At 45.9% G+C, this 27,257-nt stretch overlaps 1 protein-coding gene across 7 annotated transcripts in view; it reads left to right on the forward strand.

Moving 5' to 3' along the window:
* The window catches only part of LOC144733531 (dystrophin-like), a 393,684-nt gene that overhangs the window by 268,465 nt on the left and 97,962 nt on the right, over positions 1 to 27,257 (forward strand). For all 7 annotated transcript variants that reach the window (XM_078615485.1, XM_078615482.1, XM_078615479.1 and 4 more), the window contains 3 exons: positions 20,082 to 20,254; positions 21,752 to 21,908; positions 24,669 to 24,762. In XM_078615485.1, coding sequence (XP_078471611.1) covers positions 20,082 to 20,254; positions 21,752 to 21,908; positions 24,669 to 24,762 — 424 coding nt within the window. The remainder of the gene's footprint in view (positions 1 to 20,081; positions 20,255 to 21,751; positions 21,909 to 24,668; positions 24,763 to 27,257) is intronic.

Here is a 27,257-nt window from a genome sequence, read left to right on the forward strand (position 1 = left end):
ATCGAACCCGGGTCGCCGGATTGGTAGCACAGCGTAGCGCTAACCACTGCACCACCGCTCCCGACACACTCACGCACGCGCGTGCACACACGGACAACAGACTCGAATGTGCCAGCAAGGTTAAGACTCAAATTGCTGACGTGTTGCCCGCCCCGTGTGAGCTGTCGCACAACTGGTTTGCATTCGTATAATTAAATTCATTATCAGCTTTCACAACGGGAAGTGTACGACGGACTCGTTTTCGGCGCTGCACTTTGTTTCAGCGGTGGACTGTTAGCGAAGAGGAAAGGGAACTCGGTGCACTCTGGAAAGCCCCTAATGCAGCCTCGGCCTTTCAAAACAGCTGTGTTATACAAAGTAGGCTCTCGGTGCTTAATTTGAGCCGCAGATTCTCTTCACATTCATAATTTAAACCCAATTTGTGCCACGCACGGCTACATTCACAGGGCCTGCTTTTAAGGGCTTCTCATAGAGGTGATGCGAGCGCAGTTGGATCTGTGGCACGGTATCTTTATTTTGTGTGAACTACAAAGCCAATCCCATGAAACTTTGCTTTTTCAGTGTAAATTACAAAGCCAATCCCATGGAAATTTGTGCTTTTTCAGTGTAAATTACAAAGCCAATCCCATGGGACTTTGTGATTTTTTTTGCAGGAACCACAAAGTCAATCCCATGGGACTTTGTGATTTTTTTTGTGTGAACTACAAAGCCAATCCCATGGAACTTTGTGCTTTTTAAGTGTAAATTCCGAAGCCAATCCCATGGAACTCTGCTTTTTACGTGTAAATTCCAAAGCCAATCCCAAGGAACTTTGTGTTTTTTTGTGGTGGTTAAAGGGACACGTCAATGTCAAATAGTCAAAGTGGCGTCTGCTCAAATGTGCATTGGGAGGGGAGGAGGGCTCGCCTCCGCTGGTATACATATTTAAAAGGTCGTATTTAAAGAGCAGAACAGACAGGGATTTCAACATGCTTTGAACGTCAAGCTTGCATCACGATGTTGATCACTGCCTTCTCCAATGCGGGTGTTCCTCCTCCTCTGAGCTCTCAATGTAATTTCAAGCGTGCAATCTGCCTACGCTGCTTTGCGCACATTCTAGCGTTTGACACGTTTCCTGCATGGGTGTCCGTTCCTGATCCACAACTACGGAGGTTCGCGGTTCGAATCCAGCTGCCGGCCCTGGTTATGGCCGCAGTGCGTTTTCAACCATGATCATACGCGCCCCATCCGCTTGACCGCGGATATTCAAGGGGTCCCGTGGCGTCATTCGCAAGAGTAGGCCATTGTGTCCCCCGGCGTTACGGCCCAAATCTTGCCTAAATGTTGTAAAATGACGCCGCAAATTTCTCAAGTATGATTTTTACGTGGCAATCATCGCCCCCGACTTCGAACACTTTGCAGGACCCTCCTGTAAAATGAGTGCCACTCAGAAAGGCTTTCCTTGATATTATAATGAAATAATAATAATAGGTGATATACACATTATTTGCATGCGGTACATGTTGTAATGTTCTGCAGAGTATTCACTCACTCACCAAGGAAGAAACCAACTTGGAAGTTTGGGGAGCCACAGACAATCAGGAAAGGCAGCCACACAGTGAGCCAGTTCCAAATGCCCTCCCCCAAACTCCGCGGTTATCTATACATGAAGGTATTATCGGCCAACTAAAGAGTTTACATGTGGGAGGAAACTTCAGCACCCACATAAAACCCACGCGTGCCATGGGGGAAACATCCTATCCCATACAGACGGAACAGGTGGAGTCCACATTTGTGCTGTGCAGTCTTCTCAGAAGCCAGGGAATGGGGTCTCACAACATTTGTGTGATACACCAATGGTGCTGTTATATAGGTGTGTGCCACTGCCGCCTGGCTAATATTAACGCTGAACGTGTGTTTGATAGACGCCATTTTATTCCGTGCCACGTGCCTCTGTTCAGCTGCAGGTTCTCACGTGCAGTGCTGTTACTGCCTGGGCCCTCTCAGGCTCCATACCTCACCATTCCTTGAGTCACCCCTACAAGCCACCCTTGCCACCATACCTAATTCCCCACCTGCCCCCCCCCCAACCTCACCCCCCCTTCCCCCCCCCCCACCCCCCACTTCATGCCCACATCCCATTTTTAACTCTGCCATTCTTGCGTTTCTGTCTGTGCCAGAGTGAATGCCGGTCAGGATTGTGCCCCTGAAATTGGCACCCTGTATCTGTCTAACTTTCTGAATAAATCGATGGGAATAGACGGGAGGAGGATCAGGGCCGCCGAGGCGTGTGTGGTGGCTTATTCTCAATCAGCCTCTCGGCTCGCAATCCCATTAGAGGGCTGCGTAATTAGACCGCTCGGCTGCTTTGTAAAAGCCCTTTTTCTTTTGTCTCGTTTGGCTGCCACCATCCGAGCCGTCTCGAACCTCACCTCTAAATATTTTTTCCTCCACTTTGAACTAATTCAATGACTTCAGTGTATTTTTTTTCGTTTGTTCGATTTAAAAAGGAAGGTTATTTTCTGTTTCGAATGCCATGCGCTTGTTCGTGTGTGTGTGTGTGCGCGCACGTGGATAACCCATGGGGAGTGGTGGTGCAGCGTTTGGCGCCCGCTGCGCTCTGGACCCGGCGTCCAAAGTTCGATTCCCGTTCACGGCCAACATCAGTGAGGATTGTCTGAACCGGTCCTGGGCCGCCCCTAGGTCGACTCAGCCTCAAATGAGTGCCTGGTGCGGTGTGTAAACATCGCCACTGTTGCTGGCCACCCGCGCCCTCGTGTGCCGTTCCAGCCTTCATAGGTGCTCGCGAACAGCACTTGCCCCAACAGTCTGATGAAGGCTATACTGTGCAGGGGTGGGGGGGTGGGTCTTTGTCTTTTTTATGGCGAACCCAGTGGGTGGGATTGGTTTGGAGCTGCCTCAGTTGCCAACAGAGAGACCAGTTTTTCAGTTTCATTTATTAGGTATAACCCCGTGAGCCATTCGGCTCTTGACTCGGGTGCAGAGCCTCGTTCGGCGGCGCGTTTGAGAATAATGGAGAAAAGCAAAATAAATATATATAATACATGTAACTCTGTTGTTATGTTTTTTCGTGTAAACAAAAGTTGTGTTTCAGTCCATCAGCCTTTCATCAGACTTCCCAGAGCAACATTACCAAGCAGCATTTGTTTCGGCAAGCAAAGTCTAGACCGGTTTTTGCCTCGAGGGTGTCGTCAGAAAGCGGGCTTGTTCACCAATTGCCCCTGAATGAACCAATGTTACTCGAAAGAGCACGCCATGTAAACTATGGGGCTCCGTCCAAAGGTTAAAACAAAAATAGTTAAACTACACGGCAAGCAGCGCTGTATGTACGATACATAAAAAATTCACAAGAGTTGAAAGGTTATTTCTTACATGTTGGCTCTTACGAATTGGGGGGGCGCAGTCTGGTGATGTGACGTCACGTGACATGCAAGACACGGCAATCCCATCGTCACATCTGTTCCTTTTGACGTCTATAAATGGCCTCTTGTTGTTTTTGACTTGCTCATTGTTTGCTTACACTCACAGAGAGGAAAGAAAGACATTTGACATTTCAGCAGACTTTTACGGAGCGAGAGTTCAAAATATTGTGATTGCTTTCTTCCTAGAAGTGTAAAAAAAAACTAGTTATTTATAGAAATTAACCTGTTGTTCGCAATGCTAATTGGCAGAGGTGTGGACTCGAGTCATGTGACTTGGACTCGAGTCAGACTCGAGTCATGAATTTGATGACTTGCGACTCGACTTGGACTTGCATAACAATGACTTTGTCCCACCTATGAGATGTGGACTCGAGTCATGTGACTTGGACTCGAGTCAGACTCGAGTCATGAATTTGATGACTTGCGACTCGACTTGGACTTGCATAACAATGACTTTGTCCCACCTCTGCTAATTGGTGTCATGGTATGTAATGCACATCTAATTATCCTGCAAGTATGCCTTCATAATTATGCTCGTTCAACAATACTGCATCTGACAAAGTGGGGAGTGGTGGTGCAGTGGTTGGCTCGCCGTGCCATGAACCCGCAAACCTGAGTTGGATTCATACTCCAGATACTCATGATGCATTGCTGTGGAGAGCACCCGAAACCGTCTCTGCACAAACTCTTTGGTTTTTTCGGTAAAGTCACGTAGGTAAAAAATTAAATTTAAATTAATAGAAGTAATAATAGAAATTTTAAAAAAAAATCACGACGTTTCGGAGGCAACACAATTCTCCGTCATCAGGTGGGACCGTCACAGCTAAATTTACTGCACCACAGGTAACATCGGTGGGGAGTGACTCGGAGTGATATCTGAACTGATCCTTGGCGTCGTGCGCTTCACCAATTCGCATTTGCTAATTTGGTGAAGTATGGTCAAGCAAAGCCCACGAGCAATGAGGAGGAAGGTCTTCCTTCAGCAGTAGATTGAAAAGGGGGCGTACGTTGTATGCAAAATACAATCACAATGTATGGCCCTTGGTTAATCTACTTCTGGATGAAGTTGTCCATTTGTATCAGTCACGGGGTACCTTTGACCATACTTCACCATACTGGCCAGAGCCAATTGGTGAAAATGGGGACCCAGGACTCAGCTCGGTTCGTATCTGAATCGCCACTAATATCGGCGGCCAAGAATCAAAACTCAAGTTGCCAGGTTCATAGTGCAGAATGCGCGTCACTGGGTCACCGCTCCGCGCCCACTTGCTTTTGTGATTCATTGTAAAAGCAGCGGCCCTCCTCTGCATTCTTGCCAAGCAGCACTTTGTTGTTGTGACCGCATTCTCTTATTCGCAGAATAATAAAAGAAAACTATCTCACGAGGCTCGCGCTTGTAGTGCTATTTGGGTTCATCGCAATGTTGTACCATCTGCAGCGGCGGCGGCGGCGGCGTTTGCGAATTAGCAGTGCTCAGTCTTCACGGCGCTCGTTGGTGATTCCTGAAATCTGGTCGATCTTGAGTGCAATACAGATCAGCATGGGGGGGAGGCGGGAGGTTGGGGGTGCTTGCTTTTGCTGGCTTAGATTGTTAACAAATGTCTTAGTTTTTGTAGATAGTTCCAACTGCTGCCCATCAAGTCCATTGAACAGCGAAGGCACCACAGTCATTCGTCAGCTCGCAGCCAGTGCCGTTGAATAGGTAAACAAGCAAGATCGATTTTGATTTACTTCCATTATAATCAGCTGCTTATCTCTGCTACACGCCACGTGAAGGAAGAGCGAGCTAGAGAAGGAGTCGTTATCCGCGCTATCACGCTGGGTTTGTTTGTCGGACAAATCGTGGTCATCGTCGTAGGGAGCGTGGTCAAATCTAATTCGATCCGGAGCACTGGAACGCTGCACTCCATATCCTCCTCCGGCTCCAATTAAGGTGGGGGGGGGGGCAACCGACTTTAATTGCCACGTCGATTAAAGGGAGAGAGATGTTTGATAGCCGTGACGTTTCCCACTCCAGGCTCCGTTTGACTGTCTTTCTTTTCGATTTAAAGCTTTCGTGACTGCAGGGATTCATCTTGTTGATTCTTTCGGTAAAGTCACGTAGAAGGGAAATAATGAAATAATAACAATAAAACATAATAAAATAATTCTCACGACGTTTCGACCAGGTCTGTCGGGGAGACAGCGTCTGAATGACGCTGTCTCCCCGACAGACCTGGTCTTCACCTGAGGATGGCTGCTTGCGTTGTGGCCGAAACGTCGTGAGAATTATTTTATTATGTTTTATTTTTATTATTTTATTATTTCCCTGCTACGTGACTTTACCGAAAGAACCAAGAAGATTTCTTTATTTTTTTGCGTGGTGCGACCTTCGTGGGTCCTGTGCACCCCGATGGCGGAGTCAGACTTGGTAACTCGCACGGCTGTAATGAGTGAAACAACTTTGAAGCGTCTAATCAATTGGATCAACGTGTGACTTTCTGCAATGCTAAGACATTTCAAAACAATCTAAGCCAGCAAGCAAAGCAAGTACACCCCTCTCACGCTGAACTGAATGAAATATTTGAATCATGTGTAACAGAATAACTGCTCGTGAAATTTTTTTACATGCTTTAGGCTGCACATAGTTCTCTTAATTTAATTATTAAAGTTAGGATATGTCACGTATGCCCATGGTTTCTGTAATGCTTTCAAACGTGCATTTATCTTTCATTCGCATTACGCATCAATTGGTAGCTGCCGGAGCAAAACGCTTCTTCATATTTACGAGGAGAAATATTTAGCCTTGGTTTGTGTCTCCCAAGTTTTGGGTAGCACCTTCATCCATATGGCCAGTTTCATTTTGGACAAGGCTCTAACGTCAACGCAACTTTATATTAAAGTTCTATGCGCGCTGTGGATCGTCGTTGCAAGTGTCATTGTGTGTCCCCGTGTTACCTGGAGACGTATGGGGAGACAGACGGACAGAACTCGCGCATCATCACTTTCAACCTTGAGCAAGCCGTGTTTCCAAACTCCTTTTAACCCTTTCCTGTTCCGATGGCGTACGTGTAAGTCAACCGTTTATCTTCTGATTCCATTCCGATGACTGAAATAAAGTAACTTTATTTGTACCAAGGCTCCCACAAGGCCATGCGGGAGGGCGTGTTGCACAGTTTTGGCGCCAGCTATCATAGAGTGTGGTCGTGTCGCTATGGTTCTCTGTAGTGAGTAGCAATTTCTTGATAAATAACGGGCGCTATGCCTCGACAAATAACATTTAAGCTAAACCGCTTGCTACTTCTGAGATTCGGCGGTGAACGGGACAACCACCCTGCAACTTGTAGACGTCTCGGGACGGAAGAGGGTTAAAACGACCCGAGAAATTGTCTGTAGATGAACACAAAGTAAAATCCCTCCGTGGCCTTCCGTAAGTTACCAGTGTGAGCTGTCGTCCTAAAAACGACTTATCGGTACCATCCACGGTGACAAATGCTCACAATATATTTCTTTGAACCTTTTTTAAATTGCAAATGTTTTTAAATTTCTGTACGTGTGATAGCAAGGTCACTGTGGAAGCTTTACAGGAGGGGGATGCAGTATGTGTGATCGAGAATATCGTTTTTGGATACATAGTTTCAAAAAAATGTAATGTGATAAGAAACATCCACGGAATATAAAAAAAAATACATAAAAAGGAAGCTTGTGTATAAAGCAGGCAGGTGTACATGGCTACGCTTTTTGTCCATGGTGGACACTGCAATTGCCACTGCAGGTGGTACCATGAGCAGTTGCCAGACTTGTGCTCAAACCGCACACTCAATCAGGAGGCGCCACACATTGCCGTTGAGATATTCTTGGCTCTGTGTAAAAATGCTGCACATCCGTCGAGACACAATGCCTCACTTTGTCAGAAACCATACATCTTATAGTCAAAATGTGTAATATTATACTCGCAAATAGCTCGATTTTTACATTCCATCTCGGACAATCCCCTTTGAATGCTCATGAGGTGGTACTTGTTTTTAAAACTTGCACCTCGATATTCCAGTTTTAACCTTTACTTTGCAACGTATTTTAATTCACGATTTTTCAAAGTCAATGCGCATTACCCATGAAGCAGCTTGGGATTTTGTGAACTAAACGGCACGCGCAAATTTTAGTCCCACGGTAAAGGTGCAGCCCTGAAACTGAATTTGCTCGCCCCCCGCCGCCCCCACTGCTAACGAGCATCTCCTGACATCATACACGTGGCCTCCTCGTCCACGCTGGCCGAATGTATTCGCAGCCCCCGATTAGCGCGGTTGGATATGTTCTGTGCGAAGGAAGCTCAGCACACATTAACATTAGCACACACGCACACGTACGTTGCAAGAGGTGAGAGTATCCACATTTTAACCCACCGCGTGCAACCTGCAAATCGACAAACTGGTGATCCCATTTGTACTGCTGGGTGGATAGCGGCACGGGGAGGGAGGGTTAAGAAACTTGCCCATTATTTCAACTGCCAGTGCGCTAACCTTATATTCCTTGGCAGCATCCGACCGCGTAGTGCCTGTTGAATATTAAACACATCCCCCGCGGGGCTATCTTTGGAGATGCTGATCTGTGTAATGGTTGCAAGAGAAACTGCGGTCTTGATGTGCATATTTCTGAATTTCGTTGCACCGTTGACGAACGGCGTGTAATCCTTCCTGTTTTTTAGAGCGGAAGACTCCCCCCCCCCCCACATGCACACACTTCGTCGCGTCGAGACTGAGTGTGTGATGGATGGAAACGAGCGCCGTGCGATTCTCCCTCCGTGTTCACGAGGCCGAGTCGGCCGCCCCCTTGAAATGTTCGTTTCCTCCAATTTTCGGCCGCTCACCTCCCGGCTATGGAAAGGGGCCATCCATTCAGTACGTACGCATGGAGGAGGGGGGGGGGGAAAGGGGGTGAAGCCTCGATAATAATTTGTCTACGTTGGCCTTCATATGAGTTAGATAGTCCGGCGGTGGACTGTTTTCTTAAGCAGGTTAATATTATTAATCCTTGATCGTTTCTGCGTGGATTAAATATCGGCCGTTCTATAGGATTCGGGGAGGGGTGCGTCAGGCGTACGTACGCAGGTGTGGGGGGTGGGGGTGTAAAAAAGTCCGCGTGGGTACAGGGAGGTGCGGAGGGGTAAAATTTTGACATATTTTTGCGTACCTACTCAATGGATGGCCCCAAAAGAGCGTTCGTTCCCATCATCGATCATCGTCCTCGCCGCCGTCCTCATCTGAGAGCCCTCTATTTAACTGCTGAGAAGATGCGGCAGCTACCCCGTGCGTGTTGGCGCTCGCCCACCGATGCCCACGAGCGCTGTTTGACTCGGCTGCTCCTTTGGTACTGCTCCTGTAGGTGCCCTCCCGCCGGTGGTGGTGGTCGTGTTGTTATTAATTAGCGTGACGCTTGTTTACCCAGCAAAGCCTCGTTGAGTCTCGCGACTTTTTTCAGGAGGGTCCTGCCAAATTTGTGAAAATTATTGGAGGGGAGGCCGAATGTTGCCGCTGCTGTGTCTAATCCCAAATTAAGTTATTTGCAGGCAAACTTTTTAGCATTTGGATGTTTTGGCAAATACCAGTTACATTCTATGCTTTTTTTCTTTTTTGCTACGGAGGAAAATGCCGATTCCAGAGGAAACCCATGCAGAGCATGGTGGGGTATGAACATAGAAACCCAACACAGAAAGAAGCCACCCGAGTCAGGAATCGAGCCTCTAAGGCCCATTCTTGCCGCAAAGCACAATGTTACCACCATGCCGCCAGCCTGCCGCCCACCCATATGGGACCCGAGTCTGCACGCTGCGGGAGATGGATGTTGCGCGTGCGAGTCACCGATTCTGGTGGGACATAGGATGAAGTGTACCGGAGCCACTGGTTTCTTATTCCAATGTTGCGGTTGGGTTGGCTAAATGTTTCGTTTTTTTGTTGCTTTTACAAGCGGCGAGTTTTTCTTTTCCCGCGTGGTTGAGCATTTCGCTTTCACCACGCGCGAATACGCGCGTCTCTTTGAGTTGAGATGAGGAAATCTCTTGCAGAATTCACGGTTTAAATGTTGTCTTGTTGGTTCTGGTTATTCTCTTGGATCATATATTGATTGGGAGTGATGACCAATCGGTCACTATCGCATTGTGGGGAGGAGTCCTCGGGGGGAGCCCAATAGGATGACCAGAATGAAACAGACAATACATAAACAAGGGTGGCGACCAGGTAGGAATCCTTGTTTCAACTCCCTAGGGATTTCGGCAGCGGTGCATGGCAAAAGGTGCATAGCAAAAGATTGACCAAAACAATAAAAATAATGTTTTACATCTTTTGTTTTATAAAAAAAATATATATAAATCTTGACTTAAAGCTTTCGTGACTGCAGGAATACATATTCTATGGGTCTTTCGGTAAAGCCACGTAGATAGAAAAATAATAATCAAAAATATCACGACGTTTCGATCGCAACACAAGCATATACACATTCTATTGTTTTTGCTTCCGGCATTTTTTCAGAAGAAGAATTCATTCCAGAATATTCCAGAAAACGGCAGCAGAAGATATTTTTTTCCCCAGGATGGCTTCTGAACAATTCTTCAGGTGCCCTATTTATCCTTTACAAGGTCATGGTTGGCATGACCATGTGGTTGACATGACCTTGCCAGGACAATCTCATAGCAATCTCATAGCAACCCCTGCAAAGTAATTGTTGCTGTGATTCTTTCGGTAAAGTCACGTATAAAGATAAAATAATAAATTAAATACTAGCATACGACGTTTCGATTGCAACACAAGCAATCATCATCAGGTATAAATGAAATAGAAACACAAATCTAGTATACTTAGAAATGGAATGTAATACAACAGAGAGTCGGATAACATAACAGTCAACACCCTACCTGGTTGATTACATTCTTCCTGAGAATGCTAAATTTGAGAGAGAGATAAAGCGCAGAACCAGAGACATATAGACTGACGGGAAAGGGGAAACCTCATCCAGCAGTGAATTAAAGGATGTTAAAATTAGGGGGTGCAATTTACCACACGTCTTGCAGTCGATCTCAAGGTCTTCAAACTCTCAGAGCTTGAATGAATTCAAGCTGAAAATTCATCATTGGAACCTCCTTTGCCAGTAGCAAAATATTATAATTGTTTTTTTTACCCTTTTATCTGACAACAAAACTGACACCTTTTTTTACAAGGAGTCATGTTTGCATTGACTCGACATTCATTTTAAAGTAATTTTCTTTCACGTATGCCCAATGGTGGCCAGGATGGAAACCATCACCTTGCTACACTTAAGAACGCCGGTGTAATCGCGGGCGGCTGAAAACCGAACCCCAGGATCTCGGCAATATGCTGGCTCGACATTTTGATTCATGAGCACCCCCCCCTGCCACCCAAGCACCCGTGACAATCGTATCCAGCCAAGGAGAAAGCCACATTCATTACGCACTTGTCTGCCCTGCGCTCAAAGCCAGGACCACGGCGATGTTGCCAGCTCAATGCGGGAACCCCCCCACCCCCCACCCCGGGGACATTGGAGTGACCTCCTCGCTTATTACTCGCGATGGGGCTGAAAGGGCGAGCTCAAAATAGGCCACGGTAGTAAGCGGCAAAGGTGATGGAACTCTGACCTTCTCAGCCCAGTTTTTATTTGATTATTTATGTCACTTTGGCTGCAGGCGAGGCGGATAAGTCGTCTTCTAGGCCTGGTTTCTACAATTTTAAAATGTGGCTCTGCTGTCCCAGGAATGGCACAGGAACAGCGGAAGGATTCATGTGCCCGAGCTTCCATGGCGTAAACTATAAACTGTTGTTTTATTTTACCAGATAAGGCCCGCTGAGCTATATAGCTCTAATTCTAGATTTGAAGCTTTCGTGACTGCAAGGATTCATATTCTTAGGTTGTTTCGGTAAAGTCACGTAGGTAAAAAATTAAAATTAATAAAAGTCAAATAAAAATAAAATAAAAATCACGACGTTTCGGAGGCAACACAAGCTTCCACCTGAAGACGGAAGCTTGTGTTGCCTCCGAAACGTCGTGATTTTTATTTTACTTTTATTAATTTAAATTTTTTACCTACGTGACTTTACCGAAAAAACCTAAGAATATATAGCTCTATTTCAGAAGCGACCTGGCTATCACAGCTCAACAAAGTGGCTTATCACGTGGAAATGTATAAGCAGCCAAATACTTTAAACGCATGTTTCTAAATGTGGAGGGATAAAACCGGAGGACCCAGAGAAGAATCCACACGACCACGGGGAGAACACACAAACTCCAAATATACAGGGGAGAACACACAAACTAAAATATACAGGTGTCAGGGCTGGGATCGATCCCATGACCGCTTGCATACCAGGTGAGGTTGTTAATATCTCGCCACCGCAGTGTGAGATTCAATGGGCTTAGCCCCCCCTCCTGCTCTGGGTTTTTCTCCCCGCCCCCCCCCCCCCCCCACATAAACTTACCAGATGTCTGCAGAGGCTCAAGTGGTACACGTGTTGAGCTGTCCCATCGCTTCTGCCCCTCCATCTGCTGTTGCCTACTGTTTGGGCACATCCACAACCCAACTCAATTCTCTATCACCGCCCCCACACGCACAGCGAGTGACTGTCTACAATATTGGGCCCCATCCCACTCGACTCCGAGCGCCGTCCACCGCTCAAGGCAGCCCTGCCCTGAAAGGTGTTGGGGCTGACGGGAAGCTTGAGTGGCGGGTGTGGTGCTTCGGCAAAAGAAAACTTAACAAAATATGTAGGGGCCAGCAAGCAGCTGTAGAGGTATGAAAAATAAGAATAGGTTTTACCATTTCTGGCAATGAAGATGTTCAAACACCAAATCGCTACCTTTTGTAAGGAATCAAGTGCATTAACCACAATCGGTACTTGTGGTGAAGATGAAAACAAAAATGCTCTAATAATATACAAAATTACTACTCACTACAGTAATTTTTCTGTGGCTGTTCCACCTGATGACGGAAGGGTGTGTTGCTTCCGAAACGTCGTGATTTAATTTAGTTATTTTCACTTTATTATTTGATTTTATTTTTTTCATCTACGTGACTTTACCGAAAGAACCAAAGAGTATGGATCCTTGCAGTCACGAAAACTTCAAATCTAGAAATGTACGCATTGTTTTTTAGACTGATTGGCCTGCACCAGAGACAGCCTTTTAATGGCCTCGTCTCACCGGTGTCAGACCAGAGAACGCCACAAGGTGAACAGCACAAAAAACTAATTTACAAACTTTTTGATTCTTTCGGTAAAGTCACGTAGGTATAAAACCAAAGAAAACAACACTGGTCAACACACTTTTTCTGGCATAAGGTATTTCAACGGTTTTAAGGTAATTTGGGGTGCTGATTACAAATCTGGCATCAGTTTTTGTCTATCACATCAGGTTTTTGAGATATCAAATATTGCATTTTCAATAAAAACTGCAGAAGAAAAGTATTAAATAAATGTGGATATCTACATAAAATGATGTTATAAACACCCTATCCTAAAAATACAGCACCATATTTTAACACTAAAGCAGTCACTGACTCGCAACAACTTGCAATCATAAGTGACAGAGTTAATTTCGGGTAAAATCAATGAAAATGGGGTATGCCGATAGCATGAAAATTATGTGATAGAGCAAATCTGAGATCAGATTTGGAATCAGCACCCTGAAATTAGTCTAAAACAGCTGCAAAAGTCCAGGCCAAAAAAATGTATTTTTTTTGTTGACCAGTGTAATTAGTTGAAATTATTATTTTTTAAAAAAATCTAATTAATCTGGCTCACTCCAATCGTGCCTGTGCCTCCCTTTACTCATCAAACTACTTCATTGTCTCTTGTCTTCATCTCTCTTATTTCGCTCAGTCTCACGTGTATCTCTGTTCTTCAATCTTAACTCTATCGCTCTTTCTCTATATATGTCTACATCTGTTCTGTCATCTCACTCGGCATGTATGAATTGGAAGGGGAGGCTCCCAACAATTATTTCTGCTTGGGGCCCCGAATGAGCCAGTGCCACCACTGCCTGCTGGTCACGGACACAACAAGCAAGGGATGTTTTCCATAATTCAGGTTTTTGTCAGTGAGATCGCGCAAATGTAAATGTGTCGTTAAACCCGCCACCACTCAACGCAGCCAATTAGCAAGGTTTGCCACGTAAACAAAACGTGCCAATTAGTTCCTACTTCAGCACACCGCTTGTGTGTTGGAGAGTAAACCCACAATATTTACAATTCCACTACGATGTGTATCTGGTGATTGCAACCAACTTCATCATGCGATAGTCAGAATTGTGCATAAAGTCCTCCGATTTCGGTCTTAAATGGAGGGATGAAGGTGACGGCATCACTGTGAGGCCTATCAGGTGCAAAGACCAAAAGGGGATTAATTTCGTCATATGGGTGACACGGTGGCGAAATGTTAACTGCCTCACCTGGTATACAGCAGGTCGTGGGTTCGATCACGACCCTGATACCTGTATATTTGGAGTTTGCTTGTTCTCTCCGTGGCCGTGTGGTTTTTTTTCCCGGGTCCTCCGGTTTTCTCCCTCCACATTTATAAACATGCGTTTAGAGTATTTTGGCTGCTATAAATTTCCACATGATAAGCCACCTCTTTCAGCTTCGTTGAGCTATCGTATAGCTCAGTGGGCCTCACCTGGTAAAATAAAATAAAAAGTGTTTATAGTTTGTTTTATTTGTTTCTAGCATCTTGTTACAAGTTACAATGGATCATGTTATTCTGAGAAAACTCAGTAGCTATGATATTAAAAGGATGCTATATGGGCCCAGCCCAGTGCCAGCACTCTTTTCACTGGCTGTGGAAACGAGGCATTAGGAGGCTTTCTGTAGCTTTCAAAAGAAACTGCGAGCTCATCAGAGGGACGGCAAGGTGACACGGCGTGACATTCAGATTCCAGCCCGAGCAGGGAGAAGAGAATAGAATCGAGGCCAGAGCGAGAGAGAAAGGGTAATCCTCGCGTATGCTCGGAATGCATTGTGTTTAAATTATTACAATAACAAGAATTGTGCTAAAGCCAAAAGGCATCGCTTTTGCTATTGCTTATTATTTTTTCGTTGTAAAAGTAATTGCCGATATGGAAAAACCTCATTGCGCTGGTGTACGTTTTTTTTTAGCTTGCACGCTCGTACGTGCGCAAATCACACGTTGGTGAAGCGAGTTTGCACATGGCCTTGTTCTCCCCGCGGCTGCGAATCAGAATCTCTATTTATCCTGGAGAAATCCGATGAGCTGTGGAGCTCATCTTTAACAGGCGTCCAGCAAAAGGGGCATGCGAAGCGTGAGGGCTGTGACCCACCGCGAAGATTTGTGCGCGTGAAATGCTGCACGGCATCAATCTCTGTTCGCGCTCGCGCGAATTGATGTGTGCAACAACTGCCCAGAACGTATTGATGGTGGAAGAAATGTCAAAGGGTTAAAAGGCACTGGTGAGCTTTGAATGCCTCGTGAAAAATTCCAAGTCCATTGTTTGATCCATAAATATGATCTCCCAAGGCTCGATTTGCCCTCGTCTACTCCTGCACAATTTGTCTTCGTTGTGAAGGTTTTGAGACTTAATGAGATAAAAAAAAAATTGACTGAAATGAAAGCAATGGTAAGTTATCCCCTTTTTGTGATCATAGTTGTGATTTTGATGATGATGAAGTTGAATCCTGACCGTTCACAACATGCTTTAGACAACTATCTGTTCCACATTATCCTTTTAACACATCTGTCATGGCCACCATTAATGTCACCCCTTATCAAGTGATGCACTTCGCCTATTCGTGAGTCACTTTTTTCCACACTTTAATATTTTTTTTTATTTTACTTCGAATGTTTTATAGCTCTGTGTTTTCGTAATGCACCAGCACATAACATCATCAATCCTTAATGCAAGTAATTCCATTAAAATTGATGGCATTGCATCGTTATTTTGAGAGATAGAGAGAGAACAACTGCACGATTTTTTTTTTCATTGCAGCCTTGGGAATATTTCTATTGCAAATAATAAATTGACTTAGAGCATTCATTTACAAATGAGATAAGCGTTCATTTCTGCAGCCAAAGAGTTGGAAATTTTGATATATCATTATTTTCTGTCATCTGATTAATTTTCGCTGAAAATGTGATTAAGAAAATAAAGCAAAGTATCAATCTGCATAGCTTCTGATTAAAGTTACAGGAAGAGCGGATTTTGAAGGTTGGGTGTCGACCGTGCATCATTTGCAGGATCCGACAGAAGGAAAGCAACGATGGCGCGCATTGTGGTGATGTCAATGGCATTGGTCGCGATGACCCATTGACCTTGACTGATGAAACAAAAGAAAAGTGGATTTTTGTGCACGAACGTTATCTTGCACGCGTTTTAATTTTCACGTGATGATTGAAATGGACAATCTTCCCTGCGCTAAATCTGCTACTGCTTCCTAAGCTGATTAACCGTAATGTCACTGCACCCACGGGGGAGGAGAATCTGCACTGCGTAATTGATTCGAACACACAACACTCCGCGCGGCCAAACACGCATTTGTATCCAATTGCATTCACTGAAACCTCGAGTAATTACAAATGTTTCGCCATCGGCGCAGTTATTTCATATGTGCAATTGAGCTTGGGAATTATTATCTTTCGCGGCAAAATTGGATCGCCGTGCCATGCCACACCATTCAGCGCGCGAGCCCATGACCATTAAGATAATTTACAGTGATAGGATTTCTCAGCCTCGCCGTGCACACACACAGAATGCGATGCGATCGCACGAAGCGACGTACCATTTTCAAACATCGTTTGACGGCCGCGTTCGCTCGCACGCACCCCTTGCATTGCGATCACGAAGGGAACGGAGAGATTCCTCCCGATCGCCATCGAACTGATTACCAACTCGATCACCACTCCCCCCCCCCCTCGCAAGCTTTCCCTCTCGAGTGACGTCTTAATGCGATGCAGAGAGGCGGCATGTGTCATGCGTGTCCACGCAGCTAATGTCATGAATGCGTGCCACACTCGGTGATGAGAGAGACCGCATTTTCTCTGTTGTCGTATTGCGCTCAGCCACCGCCGTCGTGTTTTTCTGCAACTCTGAGATTCGGAGCCGATTCCATATCTTGAGCTATGCATGACGAGCAAACTAATCATCATTGTTTGGCGCTTGCTCAAAAGCGGTTGCACCATCAGTCTGTTGAGGCTATACGGAGGGGTTCTCGTGTCATTGTTGCATCCAGAATTATTATTTTATACATTGGCATGGACGTAAAAAAAAATGACATCATGAATATCAAATGTTGAATTGCTTTTATATTTTTTTTTTATATTTTCTGTAAATAATAATTAAAGTGTTGAGAATGGGGGGGAGGGATGTAGGGGAATACATTTGGCCAATGCAGAAGGTCGTTTGGAATGTAAAAAAAAAGCGATTGTGTAACCACTTTTTTTTACTTGATGATATGAGCCCGTGTGCCAGCGGTGGATGTTTACATTGCAGGATTAGCAAGAGGTGGTGGGCAACTCGGGGAGGCCTGTGTATCCAGCAGTGGACTGAACATGGCTGGTGATGATTTTCCAAACTGCGTGATGCCACGTACAATGAGCTATTGGTCAGGCACGTGGAAAGTTTGCCCTGAACCATGGGGACAAGAGAGATACTCCCTCTGTCAGCTCAAACGACCACACGGATAATTAATCAGACTAATAACCGAATAAACTCCAGCTAATTAATAATAATAAAACATCGCCATCGAGCTACAACGAAAGATTAAAATAATAAAACTTGATATTAAACTGACTGGTAGAATTAGAATAATGTAGGCCTGAGTTAGTTTAGATAATGACGAATCCCGAGTTTATTCGTCATTATAAGGTGCTGGCTAAAGCTGTGAAACGTCTGTTTTTAACAAGAGGGGATGGATACTGCTAAACCGCACACACGTGCAAGCGCGCAAAGCAGTGGCAGCCATAAAAATCGGCGACATACTTTAAGTTATGGATTCATTAAAACATAATAAGAATATCTTCTTGGTTCTTTCGGTAAAGTCACGTAGAAGAGAAATAATAAAAAATAAAAATAAAACATAAAATAATTCTCACGACGTTTCGGCCACAACGCAAGCTTTTTTTCATTCAGACGCTGTCTCCCCGACAGACCTGGTCTTCACCTGAGGACGGCTGCTTGCGTTGTGGCCGAAACGTCGTGAGAATTATTTTATAAAGTTTTATTTTTATAATTTTATTATTTCTCTTCTACGTGACTTTACCGAAAGAACCAAGAAGATGAATCCCTGCAGTCACGAAAGCTTTAAATCGAAACATAAGAATAATAGCTTTCCAGCACCCCATCAATAAATTCTGGACAAAGCCCTCCCCGTGCAGATGCTTGGGCGTGAGAGAAGTTTGACCATGCTTCACCCTGCTGGTCAGCGCAGGTTTACTGAAGGGGTTCATATTCTTAGGTTTTTTCGGTAAAGTCACGTAGGTAACAAATTAAAATTAATAAAAGTAAAATAAAAATAAAATAAAAATCACGACGTTTCGGAGGCAACACAAGCTTCCGTCTTCAGGTAGAACCGTCACAGCACGATAGCTGTGTCAAGCTTCAAATCTAGAATTACTGAAGGGGGGGTCGTGATTTGCTCACTGCGCTACGAACCTGGTGACCGGAGTTTTAACTATTGGCCACGACTAAGATCGGTGGTGAATGATGTGCGGGCCGATCCTGAAGGGAGCAATAAGTGGCTGAAATGTTCAAATGTATCTTATTTGAAGCCATCATACTGACATCTCTATCCTGGGGGAGGGTGGTGGGGGGTTGCCCAGAACGGGTTCAGAATATCGCTCCTCAATCACTCGAAAGATCTTACCAGGAATCAAACTCAGGTCGCCGGTTTCACAGGGCAGCACGTCAACCACCGCTGCCGCCACTGCTGCCACCCTCAACTAGTATCCCAGAATGCTGCAGTTGCAACGCAGTGTGACATTTTGTAGAGAATTGCGACAATTAGCGTATGCAAAATAAGAGCAAAATCCGCTTAAATTAGGCGCGCAGAAATGTTGTTATCCCCCCTGCTGTGTTTAAAAACGAAGACAATATTCATTTGCGCCTGACAAGATTGTATTCTACACATGTCGACACATTGCATTAGCGGGCGCTGGAATGAAATTATTTAAATTTGTGGGGGGTTGGGGGGAGTGTATGGCTATGCTGACACGTTCGTAAATTTGTTCAAAATCCATTTGTTTATTTGCACGCTTGGTGTTGAGCTATTGGCATTCGGAGGGCAGGTTTGTCTGATGATTTGACAACAACAACAACAAGAACAACACGTCGCGTTCGCTCGCCGCTTTCGGAAGGGGTGATTGAAAATCTGAGCGATTATTGAATTTGAGCCCTGGTGGTTCACCAAAACGGGAATACTTTTCCAGTCCAGATAAACTTTCTTGTACATTTAGTTCAATTATACTCTTGGCTGTCCTCTGCTGACTGAGCCAAAGAATAAAGTGTTACGAAGTAAAATGATATTTTTTTTTCTTGTTAAATGTCAAAACTAAAAAGGAACACGTGGCTTGCGCTGAGCATCTTGAGAGAATACAACGGCGCTCCACCAGCCGAGCAAACCCAAATTATTATCCGAATCCAGCAGAGGGCACTTGCTTTTTAATTTTGGAAGAGAAGGAAATGCAAAGAGCGAGCTCTCTCGCTCCACTCCGTAACCGATTCCTCAGCCGTGAAGGGGTAGGGGAAGAGAGCACGACACGTGAAAGGACTGCGCGTACATTTCATTGTTGGAGAGAACATTTCCCGCGGCTCCTCGTAGGGAACATTGTGGTTTGATGATGGCCTCGAATATTGACTTTAAAACAAACAACAAAACGTCCTTCAGTGTCGTGCGCCTGCACCCGATTCTCGATGAAAGCACCCCCTGGAGTTGTGGGTGCCCTCTCTCGTCCACCACCGTCCGTGTGGTTGCAGTTGTAATGTGTGTGTGTGTCTGTGTGTGTATGTGTGGGGAGCAGTGGTGTAGCGGTTAGCGCGCTGCGCTACGAACCTGGTGACCCGAGTACGATTCCCGCTCACGGCCAACACCCAGTGACGATTATCTAAACCCGTCCTGGGCCTCCCCTAGGTCGACTCAGCCTCAAATGAGTACCTGGTGCGATGTGAAGCCATCGCCGCTAGGGAGACAAAGGCGGCCGGGCGTGGTGTTGGCCACCCACCCCCTCGTGTGCCGTGCCGGCCTTCATAGGTGCTCGCTAACAGCACTTGCCCCTACAGTCTGTTAAGGCTATACGGGGGATCTTTGTTTTATCTTTGTGTATGTGTGTGGGGGGAGCAATAGTGTAGTGGTTAGCGTGCTGCGCTACAAAGCCGACACCATTGACGATTATCTAAACAGGTTCTGGGCCTCCCCTAGGTCGACTTAGCCTCAAATGAGTACCAGGTGCGGTGTGTAAACATCGCCACTGGGGGAGACAAAGGCGACCGGGCGTGGTGTTGGCCACCCACCCCTTCGTGTGCCATGCCGGCCTTCATAGGTGCTCGCTAACAGTACTTGCCCCACTAGTCCGTCAAGGCTATACTGGGGGGGGGAGCGAACGTCATCTTTGTCTTTGTCATATATTGATGAACCCCCTCGCTAAAGCACTCGTTGTTCTCCTTGCCGTCCGTCAGGATCTGCAGGCGGAGATTGAGGGGCAGCAAGACGCCTTCGGGGGCTTGACGGAGAGCGGGCAGCGCATCCTGCAGTCGCTGGATGGCTCGGAGGGCAGCACTGCCCTGCAGCGAAGGATCGAGAGCGTGAACCAACGGTGGCGTGACCTGCGTGACAAGTCGAGCAAAGCGGGGTCAGTGGGCGGCAGGGGGGGGTGGGAGGGAGGGGGGTGGAAGGGAGGGGGGGTGGGAGGGAGGGGGGGTGAGGGGGGGGTGGAAGGGAGGGGGGGTGAGGGGGGGTGGAAGGGAGGGGGCTGAGAAGGGAGTGGAAGGGAGGGGGGTGGAAGGGAGGGGGGTTGGAAGGGAGGGGGGGTGGAAGGGAGGGGGGGTGGAAGGGAGGGGGGGTGGAAGGGAGGGGGGGTGGAAGGGAGGGGGGGTGTACCTGCTGCTTGAATACCGAGCCACGTTTGACTGATGGTTTGTAATCTGTCGGAAAGTACCAGTTTTCGTTCACGCAACTCAGTTTTCTGGTATTAACAAGGACAGCGCAGCATTGCTGGTAAATGCCTGACAGCTTTTTATAACCACATTCAAATTGTATGGGTAATATATATGCTAATATGTGTTTATCACACCCAATAACACCTCTTGATCCACCATTTGCTTCGCAAAGTCCCCCTACCCCCCACTCCACCACCTCCCCAGCCATTGGCTCCTTTTGAAAAAGATTGTTTGTCAATTTGTGAGCGAGGAGGGCTCTCACCCTTGGCTCGCCCATGCATTTCACCGGTTCACGTCGCTCTCGTCAAGCTGTGCCACTTGTGATAATGCGACCGGGCCCCCGATTTGCGTCCTCGCTGGAGAAAATTAGTCTTGTAATTGGGCAGCTCAAAGCCAATGGGTCATCTCGTGAACACGCTGCCGGGCATCCCTCATTAAAAGCCCCGTTTTTACCGATGCGCGCCCTGAAATAATAAGCGCTTAAACGAATTCCGTGTTTAAACAAACGCGCCTCTGGTCTTCACTCCACCATGAACAAAAAACAGCTATTCTTTAGCCCACGGAGCCTATGGACCTTCCCAACCAATAGTGTGGCAGCATGGAGATGCCATCGTCGTTATCGGCCCACTGCAGCATGAAGGCCTCCCCGACGCCGTCGCCGTTCGCAATGGTTCGGTGTTGCTACCATCCATCTCACTCCTGCACGTGATCGCAACTCGTTGGTGGCCGCTCTGTCAGGTTCCATCATCACCCACCATCACCACCCACCATCCTGTCTCACGATGTGTCCTGCCCAAGCCCACGTTACGTGTTTTGACCCTTACCCGTCGGAACGGAATCGGAAGAAAAACAAAAATAAGATAAATTTATTGGCACCGAGGCTCCCGCAAGGCCATGCGGGAGGGCCTGTGGCGCAGTTTGGCGCCAGCTATTGTAGGTCGCGGCGGTCGTGTCGCTACGGTTCTCTGCCGTGAGTAACGATGTCTTTTAAAACAACGGCACTACGGCTCTCTAAATAAAATTAATGCCAACCGCTTGCGCATTGCAGAGATTCGTCTGTGAACGGCACAGCCACCCTGCAACTTGCAGACATCTCGGAACGGGAAAGGGTTCGCTGCCAATGTGATGTGCCTCCTTCGTGCGTGCTGCTGCCCCCGATCCACGTGTTCCTCGCTTCGGCGTACCTCCAGGCACGGCATGCCACTGCAGCAGACTGGAGGGTCCCCGGAGTGGCTCAAAGAGTTTCTGGCCTGGCTCGATGAGAAGGAAAGAGACCCGAGGGGACAGGCGGACGGAGATGTTGGGGGCGACTGGGAGAGCGTCCACAAGCAGCTGGAGGAAAACAAGGTGCTTGCGAAGGGCTAAATTGTAATACAGGGTGTCCTGAACGATAAATAACCATTACTCAAGAATAATGATAATGAAATAACGAAACTAAACTATTCCTGATCTTGGTTTTATTTTACCGGGTAAGGCTCACTGACCTACGTAGCTCTTTTTCAGGAAGCGACCTGGCGACATATATTAGCTCAACAAAGTGGCTTGTCGCGTGCAAATGTATTGCAGCCAAATACTTTAAACGCACGATGATTCTAAATATAGAGTGAAAAACCGAAGGACCCAGAGAAAAATCCACATGACCCCGGGGAGAACATGCAAACTCCAAATATACAGGCATCAGCGTCAGGATCGAATCCACGATCTCCTGTATACCAGGCGAGGAAGTTAACATCTCACCACCGTGGTGCCCCTTTTGCCGTGATGACAAGAGCATTGTCAGCAGATGGCAGTGCGGCAAAATTCACTGTTGTACTGTACTATGCTAAAACGTCTATGCTTCCCAAGGGGTCTATTGACTAATTTCAAACTGCCCTATACTGTAAGTATAGTCTTTTACGAATGGACGATACCTTCATGGGTACCCCTGTAAAGGCATGCACATGTCTGATACATTAGAGGGTGATTACACAAAAGGTAATGTAAATTAATTAACTGCCATGGCAAGGGTGTATAATCAAAAAGTTAGTACACGGTTGTCCATCACAACATCAGTGCTGTCTGTAAGTCAGTCAATATTTACTCAAATGCAGTTTGACCGTGACCCAAGACGAGAGGAGCGCAATTCACTTCTTCAGGAAATGCTGACGGGTTTTTTGTTGCACAGGCTGCGTGTGTGCTTTAAATACAAAAAATTGTCACGTGATTCTCGAAACTCACGGTTTTGTAACCCTTGCACTGTTGTTCTCTTTGGGTGGGTTATTTTTTTTTCCTCGTCATTGAGAGATTTCACGAGCAATGCGAGTTGCAGGACGTCTGGGCCACCTTGAACCTCGAAGTTGTTGTTTTTTTCAGGCAGTACTGACAGAACACGACCTTATTCCGTGTAGAGAGCTCTTTAGCCAAGATTAGGACATTTGGGAAAACGGAGACAATGTTAGCAAATAGCCTATGAACTTCTTGTATCAACAATTATGTTACTGTGCCTTAAATAGCCCAGGAGTCGGACACGGAGCCGAGCTCTGGACTGATTCGTACCGAGTAAGTGCGTAAAACTGGACATCTGTCATGAGTCGAATATGCATAGAATTCGTAATGTTGAATGGCAAGGCCATTTATCAACCACTGAGCTCAAACACAAATCAAAGTGGACACCACTTAGTGCAATAATCCAAATATAATTCTTCCTTTGGGCTCGTCTTGTCCTAAGAATGCCAGGCAGTGGAATTCTAGGCGTCAGATTAGTCCACAAACCAGAAGGGAAACGAAATCTATGGAGAACACCATGCAAAATGGAACACTTTGTCTAATGGGTTTATTAAATTATGACCGCATCTGATCACTTGGTGATACAAGAATATATTTTGCCAAAACGACTTGTCGATTAGGGACCGTTGATAGGGCAATCCATAAAACTAGGTTTCTGTTTCATTGATGTTTTACAAAATAATTTCTTACATTTATAAATGTAACAGCAAAACATAATGTTTGAGGGCGCTGCGTTTGCAGCTCACTGGCCTGTTTCTCTGATGAGAAGACAATGGTTCTTCTGTGCCAGACATCCCCCCATCAAATTCTTCAAACACAAAGGGGACATGCCCTGTACCAGCTAAAAATATATATTTATGTGTAAGCCCAGAACATACTGTGCCCAAGAAAATTACCCTTAAAGGCAGGCGCATCGGTGCGTTTCCCTCTTTCCCCCGTTTGTTTACCCAATTATCATAATTTCCTAATTGAGGGACAAGCTCCATTAGCCATGCAGACCAGTCAGCCTGCACAGATAGACCCTTGAATCTGGAGCACGTTATAAACACACGTTTTGTGACACACGTGTTTTAATTACCTTCTTGACCTGTCTTCATTTTCTTCAAATTTTGTGCGGTTTTTTCTTTCTCCAGTACCCTTCCAGTCCTGTGTAAACAAATGCATTCAGTCAGGCTTGAATATCTTTCGTGTGATCTGTAACCCCACTCCTAACTCTTTTCTCGAAGCACCTTCTCTGGAACACGCAGTCCTGAATTCTAGACACACAGACTCCTTTGCAGTGGCATTATCTGGTCCACACATCAATCACGTGTGGGCATTATCCTTTTCTCATTCTTCCTGTGGACCCCATGGTTTAACAGGCAGTTGAGATTTTATAGATTATGGTTGATGGGAGCCTGGAGAGGGAATAGCCTTTACAATGCCTTGATCAGCCCTCAGGCTATTGACTGCAAGTCACAGGGAAGGCCTAAAGATGTGCAGCTGTCAGTCTCATAGTGAGCACAGCATGTACATCTGAGGTACAAAAATCCACGATGTATCATCGGAAGCAGAATATCTCAGAATACTGGAAGAAGGAGGGGGGTGGGGGAGTTAGATGTAACTCACAAAAATAAACTATTAACGTCACATAAAAACTGGCATATTTGTTCGGACAGCTACCTTGCAAAAGTGGACAATTGTGGGACATCCAGGACCTTTGGTAACCCTAGGAGCACCATCAACCTGGAATACTGGATCATTCGGATCTGGAGACCTGTACCGAACCCAGCTTCTGTCGCTGTTCGTGAACTCATCACTCGCTCACTCGGTGTGTGTCGACCTCGCTCTGCCCCATTGCAGAAATTCAGAGAGGAGCTTCAAGTGAAAGAGGTGGAGATCATCTCCGCGATGGACACGGCGGAAATGATCCCGTCGGAGGAACAAGTGAACGATGGTAAAAAAATGAAGGAATTGTTGTAACAATAGGAATTTGGCATGATTCTTTTTAGGAGGGCATGCGCAAACTCAGGGAAAAGGGCATGTCAGACAGTGAATGTCAAGCGAACATTAAACAAATGTTGAAGGTTAAAGAGAATGAGTGATGATATGATCTGCTTTTGTCTATGTTGTGTTGCTGGCTGCCTGACATGTTGGACCCTTCGGCCTGTGCTCAGCATCTGTGGTTTTAAAAATGAAAGAAAATGCAGTCTACGTTAGCTCCCACGCCGCTGTGTATGATATTTATGAGCCCCCAACGCTTGACAAGACCCCGCAATGACCAACTTGGTGCAGTGTGATCAAACGAACTGTCATGACTTGGGAGGCCTTAATCCAGCAGTGGATTGACTGTAAATAAAAATTAATTCCGGTAATTTCAATCTGTAATTGAAAAATCAGCTCTAGCTCACACTCCCTATGTTTATGATGAAGGTATGTACCTTCATCATAAACGTAGGGGATGGTGAACTTCAGTCTAAGTAACGCTTCTAAGCCTTGACAAAGCCTTGGGAAATTGCCGTTCCAAATTTATCAAATTGTATTTTCCCTCTGGGCGTCGTACAACTTGGAATGCAATTAACAGATCGTGTTGACTCTGCTGATTTAAAACAAAATGGGAAAAAAATCCATCAGTTTCAAGACAGTCCCGCATCGATTCATATTTGATTTATTTTTATTTCTCTACACTAGTTTGTTGTGTGTGCACGTTTATTTATTTCTCCATTATATCAATGCATCTCTGTGCGTTTACATTTGATTGCTTTTTTTCGTATCCTCGTAGTTTTTTTTATATTTCGACCTTTTGGATTCATTTCACACGCAGTTGTCAAGCCGTCGGAATAGCGCACGAAGAAATGTGTGTGTGTGTGCCCTCGCGCTCCCTGCACAAAGTAAACTTTTTTTGTTACATTTCGACCCGTTTGGGCCCCATTTCGCATCTGTCATCTCTCCAGTGTCCCTTCTCGGCCCATCAAGCCGTAAAAAAATAAATCAACAAAACAAACACAGCAACAACCGGCCGCCTCTAGACAGCGCTTTGGGTAATCGTGCAAAATCACCAAGACAAAAACGCCCTGATGTCTGTCATCACACACACACACTGACTGTGGTAAAACCAAGCCCTGCGTGTACTTCACAGCGGGAATGCTCTTGCTAGGCAGCGGCGGTCGTGTTGTACACTGAAATTAAACGGCGGCCTCCTTGAGCTGTGGCGCATGCGGGGTTAGCCATTGGATCGGTGGTCCACAGGTGCCGGTGTAACAGGCCGTAGTCTACCCCCAGGCCGTGGTATACCCGGGGTTAAAACGGCCTAGGCTAGATTATACCCGGGTATATTATGGCCTAGGCCAATTTATACTCTGGGATATATTATGGCCTAGGCCATATTATACCCCTCTAGGCCAAATCATACCCCCGTGATAGTAATAGTGTTGAGCGATATACACATGAATTACTACATTTTTCGAACATTTTATTTAAAACTATAAACACGTAAACTTTTGATTGCTTCAACCAGAAAAACGTTAATAATAATAACCCTAACCTTAACCCTAACCCTAAAAATGCTTCAATTGATCAAATTGAGATTCTTACTTCCATTTATATGCTTTTTAGATATCGATTGAAGTTCGTTTGAACTATCACTTGGGGCATATTCTGGCCTGGAGGGCTATGGTCTGGCCCAGTCTAGTTTAAACCCCCGGGGGGTATAGTTTAGCCGAGGACACTTTATCCCCCCCGGGTTTAATCTAGGTAGGGGTTATTCTAGCCTGTTACACCGGGTTCGATTTCCGCTCGTGTGGGATAAAACCCACCTGGTGGTTGATGTGGGTTAGATTGTGACAGGTAAATCGGCGAGACGCTATCGTCATCATCATCATCACCAACATCATCCTCAGCAACGCCATCATCCTCAACATCATCACCACATTCCTCAAATTGATCGTCGTTACTGCCGTCATCATCATGAACACCATCGTCATATTCATCCTTCTCACCATCAATAACCTCGTGTCATAATATCGTTGTCATCGTCATAATTATCTTCATAATCTTCCTCCTCATTGTTACAACCCACAACCATCATCATCGTCATCGTAATCACCACCTTCATCATCGCCAGCATCATCATCATGATCACCATCATCACCATCCTGCTCACGCACATTTGACAGTGCGCATAATGCTGAAATACACAATGAAATGTGATGGATGGAAATAAGCGTAACTCCATCAGCCATTGATCTATACATCAAAACTGAGTGTTTTCCTCCCGCCTGTCACATCGATATCATCGTTGACCGCTTCACTCAGGGCTACGTTACAGGAACTGTAATATACGGCAGATCAGAGCACGTGGATTCGCAATCATAGTTCAAATCCTGGTCGGGCATTAATTCTACACATCATCCTTCCAGGGCCAATAAAATATCGTACCATTGCATGAGACAT

The sequence above is a fragment of the Lampetra planeri genome, chromosome 47 (genome assembly GCF_965212315.1).
Source record: "Lampetra planeri chromosome 47, kcLamPlan1.2.h2, whole genome shotgun sequence".
Classification (NCBI taxonomy): domain Eukaryota; kingdom Metazoa; phylum Chordata; class Hyperoartia; order Petromyzontiformes; family Petromyzontidae; genus Lampetra; species Lampetra planeri.